We start from the raw sequence: 11,769 nt of genomic DNA on the forward strand, positions 1-11,769 counted from the left end.
AAGATTTTTTTATGAAATACTAACTCAAAACAAACCAAATTTCATTTGTAAAGGATGAGCATCCTCCTCCAGACTTAAATCACACTGCCCCCAGTGTGATAAATCTTTGAGAGGACGGGATAATGATGGATTGAAATTTGCAATGTTTAGGTGTACTTACCTGGCGATGTTCAGCAGCTTTTGATGTGTTTTCTGGTTCGTGATTTCTGTTGTCCATTTATTCGTTCTTTGCTAAAAAACCTGAAATTATAGAAAACAAAAACCAAGCAGCAAAAATAGAAAATGCAAATCAAAGGGAATAAGTAAAATACCTAGTGGGTTGCTTCCCACTAAGCGCTTGCTTAAAGTCATTAGCTTGACTTTGATGATGCTTTAGCCTGGCGGATCTGCTAATAGCATTTCTTCTCTTCCTTCTTCTTCTGCAAGATACTGTTTGACACGCTGTCCGTTAACGACAAATGTATCTCCCTTCTTACCCCAAAGAATGAGTGCTCCATACGGTTTGACTTCCTTTACTGTGAAAGGTCCAGACCATCTTGATCGTAGCTTTCATGGAAAAGTCTTAAGGCGAGAACTGAAAAGAAGAACCCTATCATTCGGAGCAAAGGATCGATGTATGATCCTTATGTTGTGATATGCCTTCGTCTTCTCCTTGTATATCTTGGAATTTTCGTAGGCATTGTGGCGGATCTCTTCTAACTCGTGCATTTGAAGCATTCTTCTTTCTCCAGCTGCCTGAAAGTTCATGTTCATCTTCTTAATAGTCCATTGTGCTTTGTACTCCAGCTCTATAGGAAGATGACATGCTTTCCCGTACACAAGATTGAATGGAGTGGTCCCTAAAGGGGTTTTGTATGCCGTCTGATTGGCCCAAAGTGCATTGTTGAGTTTTTCAGACCAATCTTTTTGATTTACGCCAGTTGTCTTTTGTAAGATTGATTTGATTTTTCTGTTAGAGATTTTCACTTGTCCATTTGTCTGAGGGTGATATGGCGATGCAAATTTATGCATTACCTCATTCTTTTTGAGCAGATTTTCAAAAACTCTATTGATGAAATGGGATCCTCCATCGCTTATCACAATCCGAGGAATTCCAAAGCAAGGGAAGATAATTGATTTAAACATCTTTATAACCCCTTTTGCATCTTTAGTTGGGCTGGTGATTGCTTCTACCTATTTAGAGACATAGTCTACCGCTACTAAAATGTATTGTTTTCCAAAAGAAGTTGGGAAAGGTCTCATAAAATCAATTCCCCATACATCAATGATTTCGACTTCTAAAATGAAGTTTTGAGGCATCTCATTCCTCTTACTGTTGTTGCACATTCGTGGGCACGAATCACAGCGTGAGATGTAGGCGTGAGTGTCTTTGAACATAGTAGGCCACCAAAATCCTGCTTGAAGGACTTTTGAAACTGTTTTGTAGGTTGCGAACACACCTTCTGACTAAACCATCTACACATCTCCTATAGAGAAAAGGTTCATCCCAGAAATAGTGCCGGATTTCTCTTAAGAATTTCTTCTTTTTATAGCCAAAGAATTATGGAGGTTCGATGTCTGAAGCTAAGTAATTTGCTATATGCCTAAACCATCGGGTGTCAAAAGCATCTGACCGCCGTATAGGAGGTTGGGATGGCTTTTCTTGCACGGTAAAAGGTATAGTCTCCATAGCGTAGACATTTTCTTCTGGAAAACTATCATTCAAAGGGAGTTTCTCTTCTACTCGAATTCTAGAAAGATGATCTGCTACTCCATTATCTGCTCCTTTCTGATCTTGAATTTCAATATCAAACTCTTGCAGCAGAAGTATCCATTTGATCAGCCTTGGTTTGACATTTTTCTTAGACATGAGATACTTGATTGCAGCATGGTCAGTATGGACAATGACCTTAGACCCGACGAGATAAGATCGGAACTTCTTAAATGCAAAACGACGGCTAAAAAGCTCCTTCTCCGTAGTCGCGTAATTACATTGAGCTTCATCCAGATTGCATGTAGTTTCTTTTCTTTCCGCTGACCAAGCACAGGTTCGACAGAAAAATCAATTGCATCACACATGATTTCAAATGGTTGTTCCCAATCGGGCGGTTACACAACTGGAGCGGAAACGAGGACGTTTTTGATCTTATGAAATGCTGCCAAGCACTCATCGAATTCGAAGTTTGTTTCCTAGCAGAGCAGACGTGTGAGAGGTCTAGCAATTTCAGAGAATCCTTTTATGAATCGCCTATAAAATCCGGCATGTCTCAAAAAACTTCGGATTCCTTCACATTTGTTGGAGGTTGTAGGCTAGTCATGACTTTAATTTTTGCTTTATCGACTTCAATACCTTTGCCAGATATTTTATGTCCAAGTACAATCCCTTCTCGGACTGATATATCATGGTTTTTATGGTTTTTAACCATGGTATAGGTCTTATTTATAGAGTCTTTCTAGTGTTTTTTCGAGTCTTTTGGAGTCTTTACAGGTCTTAGGTACGTTTGGAGCTTAATTGGTGTTTTTGAGCAGTTTGGAGCTTAATCAGGATCAAATTCGTCAAGGATGGATTTTGTGCTTTAGTGTCGCTCGACACCATGGAGAGTGACGCTCGACACTTGTTGCAGAAATAAGGAAAACGTGATTTTGTTTCCTGTTTGAAGAAGGAGTTGGGCCCTAAAGTCTCCAATAATTACAAGGAAGCCCAAAACGTGTTTTTAAAGTTATAAATAGGGTTTTTAGCCACCATATATCGATACCTGAGATTTTCTTAGAGAGAACTTTTGTTTTTGAGAGCTTTTGGGGAGACAAGTCTGAAACTCTGTTCCGGAGAGAGAAGATTTCGAACCCCTGTTTATTAATCTATTATTTCTTTTCTGCAATCTATTCATTCATGTTTATTGTTTCAATCTCCATGTCTGAGTAGTTTGCTTGTTAGGTTTAGGGTTCTCATAAAGGATTTCATTGAATGTTAGATTTATTTGTTAATTAGGGTTCATAATCTATTTAGTTCTTCACCATAGGTTGTTCTTAAAGCTAATTCTGGACTGGCCACCTAGAACTTAGATCTTAGGTTAATTGATTGACACGGAAGTGTAATTGAATAACTGGAAAGAACCTAGGGTGAACAAAGTAGCTATTCACAAAGGAATTTGGTTTATATACTTTGTTAACATATCGAACTTTTTAAATCTTTAGGGTTTGCAAAGGAATTTGGAATTCTAGGATTTTAACTTAGATAATTCTCACAACGGAAGTTGGTTAATTATAATTCTGTGATTCGAGTTCAAGAACCGTGCTTAAACCTGAACTCTGATTAATCGATTGTTCTGCATTCATTGATTTCCTGAGAAACGCCCTAGACATAATTCCACCCATCTGAACTTTACAAACGTTTTTACTGCTTACATTTATCTTTATTTGCATCGCTATTTGTTTCTCATTAATCTGATTAGCGTAATTCAATTCCTAATAGGTTTATTGAGCGAATCTCTCGTCTCTGTGGTTCGACCCCTACATACTACAATTGCACATCTGTGCTCTTGCAGAGTAGCTCTAGGGATTAAACTTTGAGCAGATCACGGACCATGAAGTGACATTTTTCACAGTTCAGGACAAGATGCTTGTCTTCACAATGCTGCAAAACTTTTCCTAAGTTTTCCAAGCATTTGTCGAAAGAGGATCCATAGACAGAGAAGTCATCCATGAAGACTTCCATGAAATCTTCGATGAAATCAGTGAAAATATACATCATGCACCGCTGAAAGGTTGCAGGTGCTTTACACAATCCTAAAGACATTCGCCGGTAGGCAAAAATTCCGTATGGACAGGTGAATGTCGTCTTTTCTTGATCTTCTGGTCTAATAGAAATTTTGGAAAATCCAGAATAACCATCTAGAAAACAGTAGTATTCGTGATTTGCCAATCTTTCTAGCATTTGATCAATGAAATGTAAAGAAAAATGATCTTTCCGAGTTGCTGCATTGAGTTTTTGGTAATCGATGCACATTTGATGCCCTGTCACTGTTCTTGTAGCGATCATTTCATCTTTGTCATTTTTGATAACAGTTACTCCTCCCTTCTTTGGGACAACATGCACAGGGCTAACCCAAGTGCTGTCCGAGATAGGGAATATGATTCCTGCTTCCAAAAGCTTCAAGATCTCCTTCTTTACTACTTCCATAAGGTTTGGATTTAATCTTCTTTGGCTTTCAATCGAATTTTTGGCATTTTCCTCAAGATTTATCTTGTGCATATAAAGGTCTGGTGAGATTCCTTGTATGTCATCAAGAGAATAACCTATGGCTTTCCTATGCTTCCTTAACTCATTTAGCAGCTTAGCAGTTTCAGCTCTATTTAGACCAGAATTTATGATAACAGTGTAAGTTGAATTTGATCCAAGAAAAGCATACTTGAGTCCATCAGGAAGAGGTTTAAGCTCGACTTTTGGGGCTTTGAGTTCGCTCCATGGGTTGTTTATAGCTGCCAAGGTATCTTTTGGAGGGGTAGGGATGTGATTTTCTTCATTCAGGTCTAGATAGTTCACAAGTTTCGCATAATCCTCAACTTTATTAAGCATATGCGCACACCCTTTTGAAACTTCTTCTAGCAGGTTGCGATCATCATTTGTGGTGGTGAGGATGATTTTTAAAGGGTCGTCGAGAAGGATTTCTTCATAAACTTCCTCAGTGATTTCATCAAGCTCATCAACCCAGAAAAGTCTGCCATCTAAAATGGTTTCCCAAGACTTTTGTTCATATCAAACTGCATAATTAAACTCCCTAGATGGAGGTCTATTTTTCCTTCCGGAACATTGATTATTGCTCCTGCAGTTGATAGGAACGGTCTACCGAGTATCAGATGATCGTTTGGTTCTCTTTCTAATCCAAGCACTATGAAATCAAGTCGGGATATAGTTTTCTCCTATCATGACTGATACATCAACCAAGACTCATTTTGGTTGTTTGACTGACGATTGGCAAGAATCAGTGCGATTTTTGTGGGCTGGAAAGTATCATATCCTAAACGTTTTGCAACTGAGAGCGGCATCATGTTGATGCTTGATCCCAAGTCACATAGAGAACGTTCAAAAGTCACATTCCTGATTGTGCAAGAGAGTACAAAACTACCCGGATCTTCTTTCTTTTAGGGGACATGGTTCTGTAAAATGGAACTACATTCATGAGTTATCATCATAACGCCTTCTTCTAATGCTAAAATTTTTTTTAGAATGCCCTTCATGTATTTCCTAAGAGCAGGTATCATTGCACAAGCTTCAATGAAAGGTAATCTCACATTTAAGTGCTCAAATATCTCTTTTAGCTTAGCCCTTTCTTTCTCCTTCTTTGGTCCTTTCAGAGCTCGTGGGTATGGTGGTTTGGGCTTGTAGACGCGAGTGAGAGGAGGTGGTACAGGGTCTTTTTCAGCAATTTCTTGAGGAGCGTCTTCCTTTTCCTCTTCTCCCTCTTTCCTGGCTACTGCATTTTCTTCTTTATTAGCCGAATCTCCTCCTTTTTCTCCTTCTTCAAAATATTTTGGATACTCTGGCTCCTTGTAAACTAAACCACTCCTGAGGGTAATTGCTTTTAAGTGATCGGAGGTCTCCAATTCATTTATTCTTTCAGAAAAAAGTTCATCAAGGTCCTTAACAGAGGAATCCGTCTCCTTTGATTTATCACTAATCTGAAGAAGAAAAAGGGTGGAAAGCTTGTTAATATTATCATCATGCCTTTTTGATTGACTCTCCATCTCCTTTTTGAGTCTATTAGCCTCTTTTTCAAGTTCTTCAATCTTGGATAAAGGATAATAAGGAAGAAATGTGGGATTGGATTGATCAGATTGGGTTTCCTCGAAAAAAGGTTGGAAAGGAGGTTGAGAATCAGGCTGGCCGCGGGTGAAGTGCTCTGAGCCGTGGTGAAACTCTTCTTGGCCGCGGCCAAAGGTTTCCCACCCGTGGTGGGTACCAGTTTTGCCGCAGTTGAGAGGCTCAGCCTCTTCAATCTGGTAAACATCAGCGGTTTGCATCATCTCCTGGGTTTGGAAGTTCCTCTCCATCTCAAAGTTGTTCATCTTCTCGATGTAGGGCTTGTTATGTTTGCCTCTATCATCAGAGTGATGAATTGGACCAATCATACTAAGGATCCTCTGGATGTCTTCCCTAATCTGATTTAGGCATTCTTTATCAACATATATTTTTTTCCTTGATCTTAGGAAATCTAGATTGGGTTAGAAGTCTTTTATTTCTGATTCCTCCAGCTAGATTAGTGATATAGGCATGAGCCTCATCTACAGATCTAGTAAAAAAGTCTCCATTACTAGAGGTATCAAAAGGAACTTCAGTTCTTCATTAACTCCATTGTAGAAGATGGTCCTCAAGTGCTCCTTGGAGAAACCATGGTGTGGACAATCTCTTTTGGTAGTCTCTGAATCTTTCCCAGGCGTCATAGAGGTCCTCTGTGTCCTTCTGCTGAAATTTTTAGATGTTGTCCCTTAAGAGATTGGAACGATCTCTGGTGTAGAAGTAACTTAGGAAAGCCTCTCTACACTATTTCCACGTCCTTATGGACTCAGGTGGCAAAGTTTTAAGCCATTTGCTAGCTCTACTAGTTAGAGAGAATGGAAAAAGGACACACATATGGTAATCGGTATTTCTCATTATGGTTGAACACAGCTCTTCAAAATTTTCAATATGATCAATTGGGTGTTCAGTAGGAAAACCATTATACTTTTTTGAGATAGCTAATGTATTGTACCTTAGCTTCAGAGTCGCCATCGTTAGGCAAAGTGGTCGAATTGCTCACCTATCTGCGAAAAGTTTGTCGACTGCATCGCATTCTCCAATCAGCTGTTCTCCCTTCCTGGCATATCTTGATTTTCCAATCGCTTCATTGCCATCATCGATTGGGTCATTAAGCTCATCATTAGATGGATCACCATCTTGAAAAAGGTTCTCTTCAACGAGAGGATCAGGGGTATGTTACCTGAAAAATCAAAGAAAAATAAAAATTAGAAAGAGTTCTACCAAATTAAGCAGAGATTCGCAATGAAATGAATCAAAATCCCCGGCAACGGCGCCAAAAACTTGATGCTAAGAGAATCAAGGGATACTTCTAGCTTCACGTTTTAAATTTATAACCCTAAATATCTGCAAGTGCACAGATGTACGATGTAGTACTTAGGCGTCAAACCACAGAGATTTTGAACTTTTAGCACGAATCAATCAAAACTTAAGACTAGTAGAACAAGCAAAATGGGGGTTTTTGGTTTTGGTGTGACTAAATCTAAATACAAACAAATAAAGAAGTTGTAAAACAATAAGGATTTAGCGCTGGGTCTAAAGGGTTTTCGCAGGGGTTCATGAATTGATCAAAAGATAGATGAATTGATAAAGGTAATCATCTAGTGAGGATCCCAAACTCGAATATGCGCAGGTATGATTAGCCAACTCTCGACATCCTAATCATCTAATCACTAAACACAGCAATTAACTCTTGATCTCATGCTGCGAATAAGATCATGCATTAAAAATAGAATTCGTCCATGCTCGCGATTCTCTATAGGTAGCTTTCGTCTCCTATAGCGAATTCGCTTGGTCACTTCTAGGTTTGGTAATTCGATACAACACTCTCGTGGCTCCAATTACTGAGATCAATTTCTAAGCGGTTAGCAACAGAAAGAGCATAGGGAATAAGGATGAAAGAAGGGCTCCTAGAAGATTAATAGCCCTAAATCGAACAAAGCATATGATCAAGACATGAAATTCCCTTTGAAAAATCCCTTAAAAACTCAACTAGGAAATTACTCAGACATGGTTGAGTTTAACATCACAAAAGTATTTAGAATTGCAGAGAATTTCAATAGACAAAAGTTAGAAACGAAGAACAGGTTGAAGCAGGAGGGCTGATGGTGCCCCTCTCGGTGGCTCCTCTTCAATATGAGTCTCTCTCTCTAGGGTTCTTGGTGAAAACGCGGCACACCCTTCTAAATGACTTAAAATGGGTTTATATAGTGTCTTGAGTCCTTGGGAACGCCTAGGGCTTTCAGGAATAATGATGGGAATGACTTGGGCTTTAAAATGGGCTTCTGAAGCTCGGAAATAAGCTCCATGCGGTCAAAAATTTCGCACCCCCGGTGGATGATGTTTTGGCCGCGGGTGAGCTTTCGACTGTGTTGATTTGCCTTCAGTGCATCGACCATATCTGGAGATATAACCGTTGGGTTGCTTTGATTCCACTTGCTTTGGAAATCTGGTTGTCTCCTCTATCTTATGTCAAATTTGAGGATGATCAGATGATGGTAAGGCCTCCATTTGTTACCAAACTTCCGACGGTCTAAATTTATCCAAAGTTATGTTTTTTGCTCCCAAGTGCATTCATTTTGTCAAAATATCCTGAAAACTCTTTTGAGATTCTAAAACATGAAAATCACTTAAAAACCTTTAAGACTGAGTAAAAACACCTGCCTAAGATATTAAAAGTGATCCATAAAAGTGGTCAAAATCAGGTGTTATCACCCTACACGAGTTCAAGAGTTTATTGGGCTGTTGGGAAAGAGATTATCTCTGAAAAATCTCGATGAATTGATCTATTTTCTTGACGTGGAAGCTCTCAGGACAAATTCTGCTTTACAGTTAACCAACGAAAGTATATTACTGATCTCTTGCATCGTACCAATATGTCCTCTGCAAAACCGGTGTCGTCTCCTATGTTGCCTAATGACAGATTGCAGTTGAAGTCGGGTACACCACTGGTGGATGGCACTGAGTCTAGACAGGTGGTCGGAAGTATTCAGTATCTCCATTTCACACGACCAGATGTTGCTTTTGCGGTCAATAAGCTCTCACAATTCATGCACTGTCCCACAAATGTTCACTGGGAGGCTGTCAAGCGATTTCTACGTTATCTAGCTGGTACTCGAGATCGAGGAATTTTCCTATGTCGTGACAACACACTAGCTCTCCATGCCTTTTCTGATGCCGATTGGGCAGGTGACAGAGATGACTATACTTCGACTGGTGCTTATATTATCTATTTGGGCTCACATCCTATCGCATGGTCATCCAAGAAATAGAAGATCGTTGCTCGATCATCTATGGAGGCCGAGTATCAGGCAGTTGCAGGTATGGTATTTGAATAGTGTTGGGTCGTCTCTCTGCTGAAGAAAATGGGTATTAAATCAGCCTGTTATTTATTGTAATGTGGGTACGACGTATCTCTCCGCAAACCCAGTTTATCACTTACGCATGAAGCACCTTGCGTTACATTATCATTTTATACGAGAGTTGGTACGGTCTAGTTCCTCTGTGTCTCTCATGTTTCATCTAAAGACCATTTTACTGATGCATTGACGAAACTGGTTTCACGATCACTACTTAAGGCTAATTCTACCAAAATTAGACTTTCCTCCAGACGTTCATCTTGCAGGGGCGTGTAGAGATAATATCGAGATAATGTTGAGATAATATTGTATCTCATCAGACTATCTTATACTTAGGATATTCTCTTCTTAAAATTCTGTATAGATCTTCTTCTATTAACCTATATATATTGATGTATGATGTAATTCATGATTAAGCAAATACAATCATCTTTCTATATACAAAACGTACGTATCACTAACGCTAAAACTAGGGTTTCAAACTCTTCTCAAAGAAAGAAAAAGAAAGCCATCAATAGAACTAAATCTTTAAAAGTAAAAGTTAAAAGGATAATTTCATTTGATAACTATAAGTTACTGGAAACGAGTTATCATCGAGATGTTGATAATAAGAACAAATCACTTTTTTTGCAGGCCAACAATAGCTGCAGACTGATAACACCGTATTTTGACCACTTTTATGGATCATTTTAAAATACTTTTTCTATGTTTTTAATTGCTTTTAAGTACTTTTATCACGTTTTTCTAGTATTTGTAGTTCCAAGACTCTTTTCAGGTAACTTAGGGAAAAACTTAACAAAATAGATAGAAAACCAGATTTCAGCTCAGAGTCAAACCGTCAGAAGTTCACCCTCGATTGAAGGCCTTCTCACCGTCTGATCCAGCTCAAATTTGGAGAACTTAAAGATGGAAGTATCAGCTTTCCATTGCACTTTACAGCTTGGCAAACCAACGGTTCAATCAAAAGATACGCGAAGAGCAAGATGTCTCGTAAACCAGTCGGTAAGCACTTCCACCCGCGGCCAGCAAACAATTTCCCACGGTCAGAAGCATCCCGACCGCGGCAAACCACTCATTCCCCATGGTCAGAGCCCTCCCGACCGCGGCCATCAACCTCCGAGCCCAAAAAGCCCATTTCTGAAGCCCACATTTGGAGAAACCCTAAGTGACGTCCAGAGAGGTCTTGAGCACTATAAATACATCTCTTAGGAACCCTAAACGGGTGTATAATATCATCATCATCTATCATTACTTCATATTTTTATTGTTTTTGCTTTAGCTTTTAGGGAGAGAGAGATTTGTTCTCTTGAACCCTTGTTCTTTCTTTTTCAATTTCGGTTTCTATTCTACTTATTAATACTATGTTTTTGATTTCGTTCATTATGTCTGATTAGTTTTATTGTTGGGATTAAGGGATTTTCGATGGGGATTTATATGTTCGATGAGGATTCCATGAGCTTTTGAGCCGAATCTTAGAACTTTTTCTTCTGAATTCGTTTTTACTGCATGTGAGTAGCGTCATGAACTACAATCTGATCCAGATGCTTGGTGACACGAAAGTGTTCATCCGGTATCAGATCTAGTTTGGGAGAGCAAAACAAACATAGGAGTGGAAACCTACCTATGGGCGATTTGTGAATTAGGACGAGTCTTAAACATAATGCATATCTTCTCTTCCAGGGCCAGAGTGGAAACCTACTGGTCAGGGTTGAGAGAGATAGTTGTCTATGATCACGACAGTGGCGTATTCATACGTTCGTGACTCCAGTTCGAAAAGTTTAAACTAAGATCTTATCAGTTTTACTCTCTAGCAATGTTTTGAATCGTTCGTACCCCTGAGAAAACTTCCCTGAACCCCAACGCCTTCTTTCCCATAGATTTACACCGTTTTTATTTCAAGCTTTAATTCAATATTGTCTTTCCTTTTTAGTAGATTTTCATTTAAGCAATTAGAATATCCGTTTTACTCGTTTTTATTCATTTTCGTTAAGTTTAGTTATTAGGTTATTTAATCCCCGTAGTCTCTTTTTAGATTTCGTTTTTGCATTTCAAACACACTACCAAACCCCCACAAAACCGTTTTGGTTCTAGACTTCCTTACTTTATACTTATTTCAAAGGCTTTTTGCAGGAAAAGATCCTCCTTCCCTGTGGATTTGATTCCTAAGTACTACAATCGATCCGCTGTGCACTTGCGGCTATTGATTTCATTTAGGGTAAAACTTGACGAACCCTCATGACACACCACAATCAAGTTTTTGGCGCCGTTGCCAGGAAAGGTTGGTAAATCGACTCTAGAACCCCCTTTTCTGCAATTTTCTATTTTTCGGTTATTTTGTTTCCATTTCAGAAGATATGGATCCTATAAATCGAAATATACACTATGAGGAAGGTTTCTATAGCACTCCTCAAGACACCAGACGCAGAGAAGAACACCAAGCCCGAAATTTTAGCTACATGGATCGATACAGCCAGCCAAACCACCCTTACCACCGGCGCAGAGAGACTTTTCGACGCCGGGAAGATCCTTATGGCCCTACTCCAACCTACTTCGAGCCACACGCCTATAATCCTCCACTGCAGAACCCTAGTCAGCAAGAGGACAACTTGAGGATTAGCAGACGTTTGGGACGCCTCA

At 39.3% G+C, this 11,769-nt stretch overlaps 1 protein-coding gene across 1 annotated transcript; it reads right to left on the reverse strand.

Annotated features, from left to right (window-relative positions):
* Positions 1–372: 372 nt before the first annotated feature.
* LOC112084386 lies at positions 373–1,011 on the reverse strand. Its single transcript, XM_024153512.1, has 2 exons — positions 640–1,011; positions 373–546 (listed from the first exon to the last, which is right to left on the reverse strand). The coding sequence occupies exons 1-2, from the start codon at positions 1,009–1,011 to the stop codon at positions 373–375; spliced, it is 546 nt and encodes a 181-aa protein (XP_024009280.1).
* Positions 1,012–11,769: the final 10,758 nt, after the last annotated feature.

This window comes from Eutrema salsugineum, unplaced genomic scaffold, assembly GCF_000478725.1.
Source record: "Eutrema salsugineum unplaced genomic scaffold, Eutsalg1_0 scaffold_4, whole genome shotgun sequence".
NCBI lineage: Eukaryota > Viridiplantae > Streptophyta > Magnoliopsida > Brassicales > Brassicaceae > Eutrema > Eutrema salsugineum.